The sequence below is a fragment of the Macaca thibetana genome, chromosome 6 (genome assembly GCF_024542745.1).
Source record: "Macaca thibetana thibetana isolate TM-01 chromosome 6, ASM2454274v1, whole genome shotgun sequence".
Classification (NCBI taxonomy): domain Eukaryota; kingdom Metazoa; phylum Chordata; class Mammalia; order Primates; family Cercopithecidae; genus Macaca; species Macaca thibetana.
Window position 1 is genome coordinate 114,880,037 of NC_065583.1, and position 16,262 is coordinate 114,896,298.

At 33.6% G+C, this 16,262-nt stretch overlaps 2 protein-coding genes across 2 annotated transcripts in view; one reads left to right on the plus strand and one right to left on the minus strand.

Moving 5' to 3' along the window:
- The window catches only part of CWC27 (CWC27 spliceosome associated cyclophilin), a 264,308-nt gene that overhangs the window by 135,868 nt on the left and 112,178 nt on the right, over positions 1-16,262 (minus strand). Inside the window, exon 11 of the mRNA XM_050793764.1 lies at positions 4,221-4,324. Within this exon, the coding sequence (XP_050649721.1) occupies positions 4,221-4,324 (104 nt within the window). The remainder of the gene's footprint in view (positions 1-4,220; positions 4,325-16,262) is intronic.
- The window catches only part of SREK1IP1 (SREK1 interacting protein 1), a 276,826-nt gene that overhangs the window by 97,634 nt on the left and 162,930 nt on the right, over positions 1-16,262 (plus strand). The gene's annotated exons all lie outside the window — the stretch shown is intronic.

A 16,262-nucleotide genomic window follows, 5' to 3' on the forward strand; every position in this document is an offset into this window, starting at 1 on the left:
TCTACTGGTTGGGAAGATAGGCTAAGTTCTGACACACATTCAAGGATTCCTAAAATTTTACTTTGTTTCCATAATGCTATGTAGTGAGAAATCTCATGGTATCATTTTTAATCATGAGGAAAGAAGAATTTCAAATACAATGTAATATTTACTAAAATCACACATTTCTCATAACAAATTCATAGTCAATTTTTTACCATTATAACAGCAATACTTGACTAAAATCACACATTTTTCATAATAAATTCATAGTCAATTTTTTACCATTATAACAGCAATACTTGACTAAAATCACACATTTTTCTTAATAAATTCATAGTCTTTTTTTTACCATTATAACAGCAATACTTGCCAATTTTAAAAGATCACAGTAACTTTAGAGGAAATACAATTCTAAGAAAAAGGTAATCCATAATGTACATCATAGATGGTTCTAAGAAAGAATTTTGCTAAGCCTTCTACAAGATACTGATAATAAAACATAATAAAATATTGCTCCTAATAGCACTCTAACAGTATTAGAATCAAAATCAAATGGTCTACTTAGTGCCCAGCTCATGGTTTCTAAAAACGATACTCCGATTAGAGTAACCACGGTCCCTCAAAGAAGTGGTTGATTGCAGGTCTGGAGAAGGGAAAATACAAGATCAGCTGGAAGCATCTTGCAGTGCCAGAAAGTAAGAAGTGCTCAAAGGATGGGGACAAGCTAAAAGGGCACACAAGTCAACCCTGAAAGAGCTACCAATGGCCAAAGCTGGAAAAATTTGAACAAAATAAATAATAATAATTTCATATAATTAACTATATATAGTATAATAAATAGTATAAACTATATAATTTATGTTTAAATATAAATATATAATTAACACATTATTATTATAACATTATAAATGTCAATATATTATGTAAATAATATATATTTTGGGATTATAACATTATATAATTTACATTTAAATACGAATATATAAATAACATCTATTATTATTTATTATAACATTATTTACAAATGTCAATATATTATATAAATAATATATATTTATAAATATATTAGCATACTTATAAATAATATAAATATTCACGGCTCATACTGAAATTAAGATGTAAATAACAAAAGAGAAAGTTCTTTCTTACAGAATTCCAAGTAATTAAAGTAGAAATCAGAGAACTAGAAAGGCACCATCAGAATACCACAGTAAATAATTGTTTTCAATAGGTAAGATCTACCATCTACCAACAGATGCTAAAGTTAGAGAGAAACTTGAAGAGAAATAGAATATTTGCATAGTGTCAAAGTATCTTCCCCTAAATATTTATAAAACTCAAAGGTAAAAAGAGTCTTTTTACAGCAACTGTAAAGCAGTACGGCAACTATACTGTAAACTGTAAAGAGTACAGCAACTCAGCAGACACCATTTTAACCAAGGGATCAAGGTAATATCATCAGGAATAAGACAGGAGACATTGTGTTACTCCTGATATAACGCACTGAGAAGGAATACTACTTCTGTGGTAATCTTCCCAAAAAAGAAATAATCATAATTCAATTAGAAAACATCAGACTCAAATTGAGAGACATTCTACAAAATATCTAACCAAGACTTTTCAAAGTGTCAAGGTCATGAAAGACAAGGGATGACTGAGGAATTGTCACAGATCAGAAGAGACCAAGAAGACATGACAAATAAATGCAATTCGATCCTAGATAAAATCATAGAACAAAAAAAGGATATTAGTGTGGAAAATGGTGAAATTCTGATAAGGTCTGAAGTTAGTTAATAGTATTGTTCCAACATTAATGGCATGGTTTTGATCACTAATCTATTGTCACGGAAGGCCTTAACATTAAAGGTATATGGTAACTATTACTTTTGCAACTTCTGTGTGAGTCTAAAATAATTTCAAAATAAAACAATAAAAATAAACAAATAAAATGGCATATTTTGAGATGAGAAAAAACAAAACCAATCAAATGACCCAATTTTTGGGGAAGCTAATTTTAACAATCATTTGGATTTAGAGAAAATCCAGGTACTTCTATATGATATAAGGAAAGTTAACAGAAAAATAATTAGTAATATAATTCTCTTTCTAATTATGGCATAAAAATATTTTCACATAGTTAACAATCATAAAAGCAGAGTGAGGCCAGGCACCGTGGCTCACGACCGTAATCCCAGCACTCTGGGAGGCTGAGGCAGGCAGATCACCTGAGGTCAGGAGTTCGAGACCAGCTGGTCAACATGGTGAAACCCTGTCTCTATTAAAAATACAAAAAATCAGACAGGCATGGTGGCACGTGCCTGTAGTTTCAGTTACTCGGGAGGCTGACAGACTAGAATCACTTGAACCCGGGAGGTGGCAGTGGCAGTGAGCCAAGATCACGCCACTGCATGGTGACAGAGTGAGACTCCCTCTCAATAAATAAATAAATAGAAGCAGATTGAAATGAGCTCTGTTAAGAATCTTCTCTTTCGTATTAAGAAATCAGTCTTTAAGACTAATGTCTTTCTTTACCTAACTATTTATTATTTCAAAGGGAGACAAATAAATAAACGTAGCACTGTTTATGTCTAATGTAGGCCTCACTTGTATGGCACTATTATAGTATACCTACTGCATTTCTTTCACTCCTAGTAGATCATAACTGTAAGTCACAATGTTACACTCCTAATCTAGCATAGTGTTTAAGACATGAGGGTACTAATAATTATTAGCTCAAAAGCGAATAAAATATTTAAGTTTTATATTTTATTCTTTCTAGTTGAAATTATTTTCATATATTTAAAATACTTTTAATTATAAGAAACAGTCTTCTAAGATAATTACTTACAAACCTAAAAATAAAATAATCCTGACTGTACTTGTTTCAAATCTCATTATTGCTAATATATTGTTTATATTCTGGGTTATATTTTGCCTTCACGATCTAGCCACAAATAAGTTTATCCCTTCTTCTAAATTCAGTTTATTATTTGCATCATTATACCTCAGTTAATTTTTAAATAATTAGTTTCATTCAAATATATACTTTAGTGACTTTCAAATCTTCATGAAGTATGTATAATATCTGCCTTTATGAAAATAGTCATTGGGGATTTTGTACAAATAATCTGAGAATTGAGAACAATGCTCTTTAAATAGTTAAGTGGTATTACTCATGCTACTTAAAATAAACAATAATAATACCTATGGCCAAACATTGTGCCACTGTTCTGTATTAGAATGTGTAGTCTTTAAGCCTAGATGCTACATCTTATTCTTTAATACACCTCCAGTGACTGTCAATAGAATCCATTAGATAAAACACTCCAAGCTTTCAAAAGCATAAAAATATAGAATATATATGCACAAGCAAATTTGTTATACCAAATTTAGTATGCATTATAAGAGGCAACTGAATAAAATTTCTGATCATATTCACAGAATGTACAATACAATTTATCACTGTAAAAAGAAAACAGATGAGGGTTCCAAGCTGTTATTTTGGAAACTGAATATTACATGCTTTATAGCTGAAACAATTTTAAACTAAATTAAAGATCATCAATGAAAAAGCTTTTCTTTAAAGCTTAATAAAAACCATAGTGAAACAAAGAACCTAATTAACCTGTATAAACAGCAAGATGTTATTTTCATCAGCTTTATCAATACTTTAGATTTTCTATGTCTTAACATAAGAGTAAAAACAAAAACAAACAAAAAATAATATTAGGCATTTAATACTATTCAAACCAACACACAAATGTTTACCTAAGTCCCAAACATAGGGCTCAAACACTTTTTAAAAATGTTTTAAAGAATATGAGATATATATATATATAAACATTCCACCCTTGTGTACTTTTAATCCAGTTCGATGCTATGGCAACCTTTAAGTTTTGCTAGATTTCAAGTATTCTGTTAGTTTTCATGAATCTTACTTAAAAACAATAGTTACAATCCCATTTGCACTGAATTTACTTCTCAGACAAATTTCCTGGGTGGAAATTTATTTTACTGGCTAAGTTCAAAGAAAGTATTTTACACACACGCACACACACATACACACACACACATATACACACAACCTAACTCAAGAAGGAGGGAAAGAAACAGGGAAGAGAAAATGAGAAGGAAAGGAGAAAGGAAGGGATGAAAATGGGAGAGAGCAGGGAGGAGCTAAGAAAATTCAGAGAAGGAGGAGTATCAAGTGAAAAAATAAGCCTGATGAATGCCCTTACCTTCACTTCTTTTTTCTGCTTGTTTTGCTTCATTTTCTACTTTTTTTTGTTTTGCTGCTAAGAGTTCCCGTTTTAATTGTCTTGCTTCTTTTCTGAGCTCTTCGCTATAAAGCAACAAGAGTTATGTAAGTATATAATATATTGAGAGTAAAAGTTGTTTTGCAAAAACAGAATCGTTGGTATACCACATCTAAGAAAAATAAAGTGAATAATGTAATTCATTTATTTTGTTTCTGTGTATATATACTTGTGGCATAGAAATACACTTAAAGGATTTTAAAAGTTCTAATTTTTTCATAATAGCACTATGAATTACTATAAAATATATCCCCTATCAAACATAAGTGATAAATGACCCATTATCTTCCTAGTTCATTAACAAATTTAACATTCTAGTTTTAGTGTAATAACTTATGGAGATACTGGATCAAAACAAAATTTTTAATACAAATATTACTCATTAAGCATAGACATACGCAAAAAATTTGGCTTCAAAAATGGCTGAATTCCTGAACTGGTACCAGTAACTATCATTTAGTAATTATTACATGCTAGGTTTCACGCTAAAAACTTTTAAAACTCATTTGATTTTTAAACCCAAGTTTTTAACTCATTTAATACTACGGTTTGGCATATAATTTCCTTTTAATTTCCTGGTAGTTAAATCTACCAGGGTGAGGTCTGATGATTAATATAATCATGTGTTAAAGACAAACTTAGAAGTAAATGTTACCTTCACTACACGGCACTAGCTAAGTGACTTGCTTCTCCGTGCCAGTTTTAGGGCAGGACATTCAAATTCATGCCTTGCAAAGAATTATTAACTGCGCATTATCATAAACCCTTAGGGTTACTTGTGACTAGTTAAGACTGTGCATATATTCTCTATGAATGTCAAGTACCCACTGTATTTTCAACAAAATCTAGAGTGAATCATGGAAACTCAAAGGCTATGAACCCAAGCAGGCACTCCACTCTGAAAATGTTTATCAAAGATATTCAAGCTAAGGTTTAGTGGAATCTGAAGTCTAGATAATTACATATCTGATTGAACCTTTAGTGCTTTTTACTAATCCCAAATCCTATACCTTTTTACCACTGCCATGTATTAGTTACCAAACTGCTGGGCCTTATGATGTGCATAACTCAGTTCTTTACATCTTTTTTCCACATCAGACACACACAGCCACATTTTGCATCTGCTTGGCCTCCAAGATCCTGAATTCTGAAAGTCCCCTCAGTGATCAAAATCCATTATGTTTTAACTTTTTCAGCCTTTCATTCCTACTAAACTTGCATGTATTCCCATAACAATGAAAGCCAATTCCTTAACTGTAGTTCATGGTCCATCAGCCCCATTCTAGCCCTAATTGGCTGTCTGTCTATACTGGATGCTATGACCAATCATTTCACTGATGATCTCATCAGCACCCATAATTTCCTTGACTTGTTTGTCCTTTAGATACATCATAATCACCTGGAAGAACTTGCTAGCAACATGTTGGGGGAGACAAATCTCCAGGGAATGTAATAACCTTAGATGTGCAATGTTGCCTGGAAATTTGCCCTTGTAACAAGATCCCCAGGTGATTCCAGTATGTACTCAGGTTTGGGATCCAATGCTCTAGGATCTTATTATAGAAATTATCTTCTCTCTTTTACAATTTCAAGCACTCTCACTTCACTGATCCTTTTATTCAGCAAACAAACATGCTCAAATTTCTCTGGACTCAGCTCAAACCAAGTGATTATTATCTTCACAAATGGACTTCATTCTTGAAAGAATAGTTTACATATACAGTGTGCTTTATTAAACTCTAACTTCTTAATCTCTTGCAATCTATCTCTCTTATAGGCTACTGAAACTGTTTCTATATCAACCAAATTCAATGGCCTTTTCTCATTCCTCCGCTTCCTTTTTGGCCTCTATCATTCAATGATGTTAATTATTCCTTCCTTCTCCTTTCTTCTTGGAATTCTATCCCAGTGAGGCTTATATACCATTTTAGCATTTTGAATCTCCAATTCTTCTCCTGGTTACTCTTTTTCTTCCCATATTATAATTGTTGACATTTTTCTCATCTCTATACTTTGTACACTGGCATTTTAATCTAATCTCATAACATCAACTATCACTCCTATATAGGTTATTTCCAAACGTAGATGTTTTGCCTTGATTATGGTCTTGCATTTCTAGCTATCTTCTACAAATTTCTGTGTATATTAACTCAGAAATTTAAGGTAAGACACATACTGATATGGTATGGCTGTGTCCCCACCCAAATGTCATCTTGAATTGCAGTTCCCGTAATCCCCACGTGTTGTGGGAGGGACCCGGTGGAAAGTGATTGGATCATGGTGGCAGTTTCTCTCATGCTGTTCTCATGATAGTGAGTTCTCATGAGTTCTGATGGTTTTATAAGCATTTGGTATTTCCCCTGCTGGCACTCATTCTCTCTCCTGCCAGCCTGTGAAGAGGTGTCTTCCACCATGATTGTAAGTTTCCTGAGGCCTCCCCAGCCATGCAGAACTGTGAGTCAGTTAAACCTCTTTTCTTTATAAATTACCCAGTCTTGGGTATGTCTTTATTAGCAGCATAAGAACAGACTAATACACATACAATTTTAAGTTTCCTGGTAGCCAGATTTAAAAACTAAAAGGAAACATTAATTTTTACATACTCAATATATCTAAAATATTACCAATTAACATGAAACCAATATAAAGAATATTAATGTGATATTCTACACCCTCTTTTGTACTAAGTCTTCAAAATCCAGTGTGCATTTTACACTCACAGCAAATCTCAATTGAGACCAGACTCATTTCAAGGACTCAACTCTAGAGAAACAGCAGGCTGGACATCTCAACATAATTACAAATTCTTTGTGTCCAAACCTGAAATCCTCTCCTTCTTGCCCAAATTTGCTCCTTCTCCTGAAGTCTCTATTTGATCATGGAACAATAATCTTTCTAATGACCAGACTTTAAATTTCCCTTGGACTCTTCTCCCTTTCCTTTCATTGAATCAGTGTTGAAGTACACCATTTTCTAATCTCTCTCACATATAACAGCTCCTCTTGACTCTAACCATCAATACCCAGTTTCGGCTCTCATTACGTGTTCTCAGGTAAGTATAATTACTTCCTACTTCTTAAAGCTATATGAACACAACTGTAGAAATCCCATATTTACTCGGCATGACATAAAAATGGAACTGGGTAGCCGCTGCACAGGGAACAGCAAGCACATCTTCCATTTACTCCACCAAACATTACTATCTTTTTATTATGCTACTTTGTATAGTTTTCAATTTGGTAAGTAATTCAGTCATTTAGATGATGTTTTCCGAAGACTAAGGTCTTTGAGGTAGAGATTATTTTGAGAGTTGAAGAGGAAATGGTGCATTTCTAGGGTAGACAAACTAGTTACGAGAATAATTTGAAGTACATAAGGAATGAGGCAAAGAAAGTATATACTGTTTATGATACTATTTGTAGAGGGAGAACAACATAGCTCTCATAAGACTTAACTTTGGATGCAGAAAGTACTGATTTAAAAGCCAACTCTATCACTTATTAGCCAGGTGACCTGAGAATAGTTACTTAACTTCTCTGAGACTCAGTTTATTCAACTATAAATTAGGGGTAAGGTATGTAAAATATAAAGCACACAAGACATGTTCAACAAATGGTAGCTATTATGATTTAGGTCATCTATTTAAAATAGCACCACTGTTAAGAGCTGTCTGTCATATGGGCATAGTTCTTTATTATATTATTTATTATACATGAATGTTATCTCTACTATATACAGCAAACAACTTTATTCATTGTCTTAAAAGGGCAATGAATGCATAATGCTTCCTTCTAAAAATCTATCCTTAAATAGTCAAAGATTTAGACACACTATTGATGTAGCCATATAATATACAAACTGAGCAATGCTGAATAAAAACTCAAAAATGACAAGGTGAGACAGAGAAGGGTAGGTCTATACAGATTATTAAAAATTGCTTTATTATGCTAAACATTTCAAGTGATTGAAGATTTACAATGTTGCCAAAAATCTTTGAGACTATTCAAGCAACACCATTTGTTAGTACTGTGGAATCTATAACTATTGAAACGAACTACAAGTTTTTAAACCAATTTTTAGATCACAGTCTAATTTTAGGATTCCCAATCTTACATTCTCTGGAATATCATCCTATCCACTGGCATCAGAATATATTTAAATATATTAAAATGAGAATTAAAATTGTAAGCTTGGAGTATATGTCACCATATACTGCCAAATTATGGGCTTACTTTAGAGTCCAGAAAGCATTGTCTTGGCCTCCTCAAAGCCTAGTCTGTGCTTAAATGGTAAAAGAAATGGCTTTTATAAACTGTTACTAACTCTAAGTCATTAATTGTTTTCCTCACAATTATATTTCATTTGAATTTTAATATGGTTTGTATGATATCAGCATTTATCCACCAGATATTTCTATATTTTTTATCTAGTAAATCTGCAATAAGTTACTCCTTAATGGAAAAAAGAATTTCTTAAAAAAAAAAAACCCAATAAAATATCAGCAGCCTAGAAATTACAGTAGCTTTATATATTTAGTAATAGCAAAGAAATTACTAATTCATTTAGCAATTTTTGGAGCACTTAATATTTATATGGTAACATTCTGGGTACTGGCATGGAAATCAAGATGATTAACGAAGGGAACCTCACTTTGCTAGGTTCTTTAAATCAGTTACCTCCTATATCACTTAATAATCTTTTCAATGAGCTGTGATATAGGTATTTTATAGGTAAAAAGGCTGACGTTTATGAAGATCAAATAAATACCTTTTTAGAAGTCACATAGTGAGTAAGTGACAGAGCTAGAAATTTAAAAATGGGACTATCTGAACTCCAGGTCTATGCTCTTTCCATGTTGTTTCATGGATACCTTGAGAAAAACTTCAAGGAGCCTCAATTCCAAAGAGGGATATAAGCCATGTACATCAATAATAAAAACAGTACATAATAAAAAGCAGCAACTTCCATGACAAATAAACAACTGAAGCATTTTGAAATTCAGTGAAGGAAAGAGTACTGCAGGACAAATAAGAGATGGCCTCACAGAGTAAGCATGTGAACTGGGACGTGAAAGGTAAGTAGGAATTAGCTATTTACAGACAGAATGAAGATGCACCCAAGCAGTGTGTCTAAACCAAGACAGAGAGATGGAAAAACAGGGTACATGCTAAAACATGAAGATATTTGGCTATTGCATAAAATAATTTAAAGTGGGGCAAGGTAACTAGTAATGAAAGATAGAGCTGGGAAAAGGATATGGGGTAAAGTATAAATGCCAAGCATTTGTGAGTAAAGTGACAATATTTTCCTTCAATTTTTCCACACCTTTGGCTTTTCCAATTTTTTTTTTTTGCAACCAATTTCTCAACTGCTCTTAGTGTCTTCATTTAACCCACTATCCACCCATTTTAACATCTTACTAGTAATCCACACACTCCTTAAATGGTTCTCTCAAAAGTAACTTATGACCTCCTAATCACAAATTTCAATGACTTCCTGCTGGATTGTAACTTAGACCTTGAAAAGAATCCAACTTTGTTGAACACCTTACCCCTTTTGCCCCTCTGCTATCTCAGACATAGCGTCATGAGATCTTAGGACACTTAGGATCTTATCCTACCTCTTTGATATTCTTTCTCTGCTTCCACTGGTTCTACTTTTCTACCTTCTGCTCCTCAAAATTAGATGCTTCTCAACCTTCTTTTCCTCTCTGTAAATTTCACCTGCACTCAGAACTTCAATTCTCTCTGCCTTAATGCATCCAACATACAAAATCAAGATTATTAGCCTATGCTCTTTACATATTTCCACTTTCAAGATTAAATTGGCATTTCTAACTGCCAGATGAAAAATTCCACTAGCCACACCACAAATGCATCAAATTTACCATTTAAAAAGATTGGTAATGTCGGCTCCTCAATGAACACCAACTAATTCCTCTTTTTTCTATTTCTGATAAAGCTACCACAATGCTGGTTGTGAAGCCCACCTTCTAGTATCACCCCCTTACTTACTACATTTTTCCTTTTCCTTTAAAAAGTCTCTTCCTTTCTATGGTTAGTGACAGCAATCTAGTTTAGGCCATCAGGACTTCACTTGGTCAACAGTCTCCTACTTCATCTATGTGCCTCTGGTCTGACTTTTCTTCCATTTATTTTATAACACACATCCCAGATCTTAACTTCTACTCCCATGATCTTCATAGCTCCCTAAATCCTAGTGAATTATGCACTAATTTCTTAAGTAATTAAATCTCTCTCATGACCTAACTTCAAACTACTTTTTTTCAACTTTATCCTCCACATATCCTCTACAGTTACTCTAAATTTCAGTCAAAACATACTAGTCATAATTACCTTGGCAAACTTTGAGATTCAGTACACATACTCCTTTGTTCATGCCATTTCCACTACTTAAAATGGTGTTTTCACCCTATTTCTGTCTACTAAAATCTTCCTCATCTTTTAAGTCTTCATGGAAAAAGTGGCACTTGAGTATAGCTTTGGGGAAAGTTGTTAACCTCATTGATCCTCAGTTTTCTCATCTATAAATTGTGTCTATATTCAATATATGTAATATGCAAAACATCTATAAATTGTGTCTATATTCAAGACATGTAATATTCCAAGATTTAGAATTAAAACTGAAAATTAATGATAAAATGATACTAATTATTATGTTAAAGATATCTACTCTAATGCCAGTGATGAGTTGTTTTCTTCATCTAAAACTAATGTCAACTTACAGCATTCCAAATGATTAGACAAAATATTTGGGTGGGGGTCGTGGGAAGAAATGTGTTTACCAAAAGACCTAGACTAAACATCATTATTTGGCCATGAAATGGCAATTAATTCTCCTTCTTTGCCTCAGTTTCATCATTACAGAAAAATAGTTTAAGGCAAAATATAATGTTTCTGAAATGCATAATTAAAATTATAAGTGTTAAAAGTTATACCAGCAGATCATTTTAATTCCTTTCGATTTGGCATTTTAAAGCCCATTTTGAATTAAAATTATTCCCTTAGTTTTCATTCACATCTAAAGAAGTAGTGAGATGCTGAATGTTGACATCTTTATCTTAGACACAAAAAAGCTGAAGTATAGAGATGGCAAGAGATTTTTCAAAATTATCCAAGTCAGTAATAGAATTATCAATGTGACACTGACATCTTAATTCTTTATGCAGTTTTCACTTAACCTGCTAACCACCTACTAAGTGAAAAGTACTTTTAGACTCATACCTTACCTTTAAGCTGCATATTTTATTTATGTACAATTTTTATTGATTTCTAGTATTTGTACATTTTTATGGGCTACATGTCATATTTTGTTATAGTTGTAGCATATGTAATGGTAAAGTCAGGTTATTAAGGGTATCTATCATCTCAAGTACTTAACATTTCTAAATGTTGTATAAATTTCAAGTCCTCCCTTCTAGCTGTTTTGAAATATACAATTCATTATTGTTAACTATAGTCACCCTACTCTGCTATTGAGCATGGAGCTTGTTCTTTCTATTCAACTGTTTGTTTATACTCATTATCCAACCTCTCTTCATCCGCCCCCCCTGACCAGCACACAAACCTATATGCCTCTGGTATCTATCATTCTACATTCTACCTCTATGAGATCAAGGTTTTCAGCTCCTACATATGATTGAGAATATACGATAATTGTCTTTCTGTGCTTGGCTTATTTCACTTAACACAATGACCTCTTGTTCCATCCATGTTGCTGCAAATGATAGGATTTCATCCTTTTAAGGCCAAGTAATATTCCATTGTGTACGTACACCACAGCTTCTTTTTCCATTCGTCCACTGATAGACTCTAAGGTCGATTCCACATCTTGGCTATTGTGAATAGTGCTGCAATAAACATGGGGTTATAGGTATCCCTTTGATATAACAATTTCCTTTTCTTTAAATAAATATCCAGTAGAGGGATTTAAGCTGAATATTTTCTATATAACAGGAGATATTATCAATAAATAGCTACATAAGAAACTTTTTATTACTACAATATCAGTATATTTACAATTTTTATAAGCTTGTTCATATTACTTGATTGAAGCAGTTTTTTAAAATCCTGCAATTATTTTTTAACTGTGCAGCTTTTGAACATGAGATTGAGGATTTAAAATGGCAATGTCAAGTATCTTGCATAACTGTCAGTCTAGTTCTTACTTTTTCCCAGATGCTTTTCTCATTTTCTCCAGTTTCTAGGAATGTGCCTTAGGAAAACTTTTAGTTATATCTATTATTTTTTCTTATGTCATGAGAAATATTATTTTAATATAAGGGTAATGAAGTCAAGCACTGATCTTCTCTAATATTCACATTTAAAAAATTGATACAGATTATCAAGACCTGAGTGTTTGACATGCTGTTGAAGAGATCTTAAATCTATATAAATGGAATATGTGTTAGTTTCTTACATATGACGGTAAAGGAACTTGCTTAGAGGCCTTGTTAAACAAGCTGATGGCTAAACACATGCCCATTACAGACTATTGTCTCTTGGACTACAGATGTAGCACTTGCAGTTAGTTTAAGCCTGCTATTTCCCAATATCTGATAAGAATTCATAACACATGGAAATGACTGAAAACCAAACAGTAAACCCTTCATGGTCTTTAGCCTGCTGCTGCTTTAATCACAAAGATAGCCAATCTGTTTGTAGTGAAACAACAGCTTGGCTGTTGATGAAATCATAAAATAGCTGTAATAAAAGCCCATCATATGTATTAAAATTGTAGATGTTTCATACAATTTTTAGACTTACAGTATCATCAGCTGTAGCAGAGATGTAGGTTTACCATATTTCAAAAAGTGCCAAAATATACTGTAGTTTATACACACATTTTGAAAATATATACTTATATCATGCAAATATCCAACAAAAGTTAATAAAACTCCACCATGTGTTTGAAGCTCTGTTCTACCTATTACTAGCAGTATGGCATTGGACAACCAATCTAAGCCTCAGTTCACTGACCTAGAAATGAAAAGAACAGTAAGGTTGTTGTAAGAAAGAACTAAGATTCTATGGAAATTACTTAGCATACTTAGCATAGTAGTTGGCCCAAGATAACACTAAACAGAAATTTGCTTCTCTTACTATTATCGCTCTCACCTCCACCACTACCACTATTACTATTCTTGCTATTTACATAATCTATTATTGACAAAATGAGATCTCAGTTTAACAAGAGATTAAAAAGGCAAATTTTTCCATTGTTTCCATAGAGAAACAGATTTCAAAAGCACACTGATTAGTTTTTGTGTTTAGGGCACTGCTTAGATTAAACATATACTATGAAAATGAGAAATGTAACAGTTCAAAAAAACCTAAAAATCACAAAATTCCCATATCCTAACTCTGGTCACTAAATGCTTGAAAGTGAATTGCTTATGTTCTTTCATTATAACCTAGTTGAAAAGGTAAGGAATAAGCGAGTCAACAAAGAATTGCATACATACTTAGAGGAAGTATGAGAAAGGTAACAGAGAACCTACCTTATTTTAGTCTAAGTGATCCTGAAAGGTATCTATCAAAAGATAACATTTAATCTGAGAGCTAATGTTCTACATGCCCTTTATAATCTGCTACACCACTACTTACGAATAGAAAGACTATATCCATATCTTTAAATATATTGTAATTTAGAAAGAAAAGGAGAAATATAAATGCATTTGTATATAGCCTTTAAACTTACAATCTTACTCCTTTCATATGAAAGATCACATGTATTTTTAATGAAAAGATTAGAAGTTTAATGCAGATTACCCCTAATCTTTGTAAGATCTCTTTCAAATCTTAGAAAATTTTATTCTTTTTTTTCAAAACACACTAAACAACAGTGTATCTTAAACAAAATCGTAAAGTGCCAATAATATTAGTAGGTGATATTGCTATTCTGTCTAAGCACCAAGTAAAAATCTCAGAATCAAATATGTTATTTCATAACAAAAACTTGGCTTAGCCAAGATTTCACAGAATTGGAGTACATTTGCTGTGGCAGAAACCTGGTCTTTAGCCAAATGTCTATTTCACAATCCAACTTTACAAATGATATTAATTCAACATGAAAAACAAATTAGATTTCCATTTCTAGTAAGGCAGTATACTAGATAACCTGAAAACTCTCTTGCGACCCAACACATAGAAGTGCTGAATAGAGTACATTTTTCAAAAATACCTTTACTTTTATTTATTTATTTTTTTTTGAGATGGAGTCTCTCTCTGTTGCCCAGGCTGGAGTGCAGTGGCATGATCTCGGCTCACTGCAGCCTCCACCTCCTGGGTTCACGCCATTCTCCTGCCTCCATCTCCCGAGTAGCTGGGACTACAGGTGCCCACCACCACGCCCGGCTAATTTTTTGTATTTTTAGTAGAGACTGGGTTTCACCGTGTTAGTCAGGATGGTTTCGATCTCCTGGCCTCGTGATCCACCCGCCTCGGCCTCCCAAAATGCTAGGATTACAGGTGTCAGTCACCGAACCCAGCCTAAAAAATACCTTTAAATACATATGTTTAGCTCACTAGAAATCAAGGGCAATACCCAGGGTTTGGAAAATGAGGAGGGGGACTGAAAACCAAAGGAATAAGCATTGGAACTGATATTTGTATACTCTGAGTTACTGGTCTCTGTAACCTATAAATGCAGATTTTTTTTTTTTGTAATATAAGATAATTATTTATCAATAATTACATACATGCAAAGAAGCTAAGCACTTAAATTAAAACCTCAGTGCCTTGAGCACATATCTGGTTCTAACTTCATGGTCAATTTGGTTTTTAGTTGCCTTTTACTGCTCTGGTATTAGCTTTCTTTTTCTACTTTCTGGTAGTTGTGGATTTCTTTTTTTTTTTTTTTTTTAAATTTATATATTATTATTATACTTTAAGTTGTAGGGTACATGTGCATAATGTGCAGGTTTGTTACATACGTATATTTGTGCCATGTTGGTGTGCTGCACCCATCAACTCGTCATTTACATCAGGTATAACTCCCAATACAATCCCTCCCCCCTCCCCCCTCCCCATGATAGGCCCTGGTGTGTGATGTTCCCCTTCCTGAGTCCAAGTGATCTCATTGTTCAGTTCCCACCTATGAGTGAGAACATGCGGTGTTTGGTTTTCTGTTCTTGTGATAGTTTGCTAAGAATGATGGTTTCCAGCTGCATCCATGTCCCTACAAAGGACACAAACTCATCATTTTTGATGGCTGCATAGTATTCCATGGTGTATATGTGCCACATTTTCTTAATCCAATCTGTCACTGATGGACATTTGGGTTGATTCCAAGTCTTTGCTATTGTATATAAATGCAGATTTTAACAATCACAGGTGTGGTGGTGCGTTTCTGTAACTCCAGCTACTCAGGAGGCTGAGGCAGGAGAATCGCTTCAACATGGGAGGCGAATGTTGCAATGAGCCAAGATTGTGCCACTGCACTCCATCCTGGGTGACAGGGCAAGACTGTCTAAAAAACAAACAAAAAAAAAGAATCGGCTGAGCGTGGTGGCTCATGCCTGTAATCTCAGCACTTTGGGAGGCTGAGGCAGGCGAATCATGAGGTCAGGAGTTCGACACCAGCCTGTCCAACATGGTGAAGCCCTATCTCTACCAAAAATACAAAAATTAGGCAGGCAAGGTGGCATGAGCCTGTAATCCCAGCTACTCAGGAGGCTGAGGCAGAAGAATCACTTGAACCCAGGAGGCGGAGGTTGCAGTGAGCCGAGATTGTGCCACTGCACTCCAGCCTGAGCAAGACTCTGTCTCAAAAAAAAAAAAAAAAAAAAAAAAAAAAAGCATCCACAATAGACTAGATCAAGCAGAAGAAAGAATTTCAGAACTTGAATACAGATCTTTTGAAATAACCCAGTCAAATATCAAGAAAAAAGAATTTTTAAATGAGCAAAGCTTCATGACACATGAGACACCATAAATTGACAAA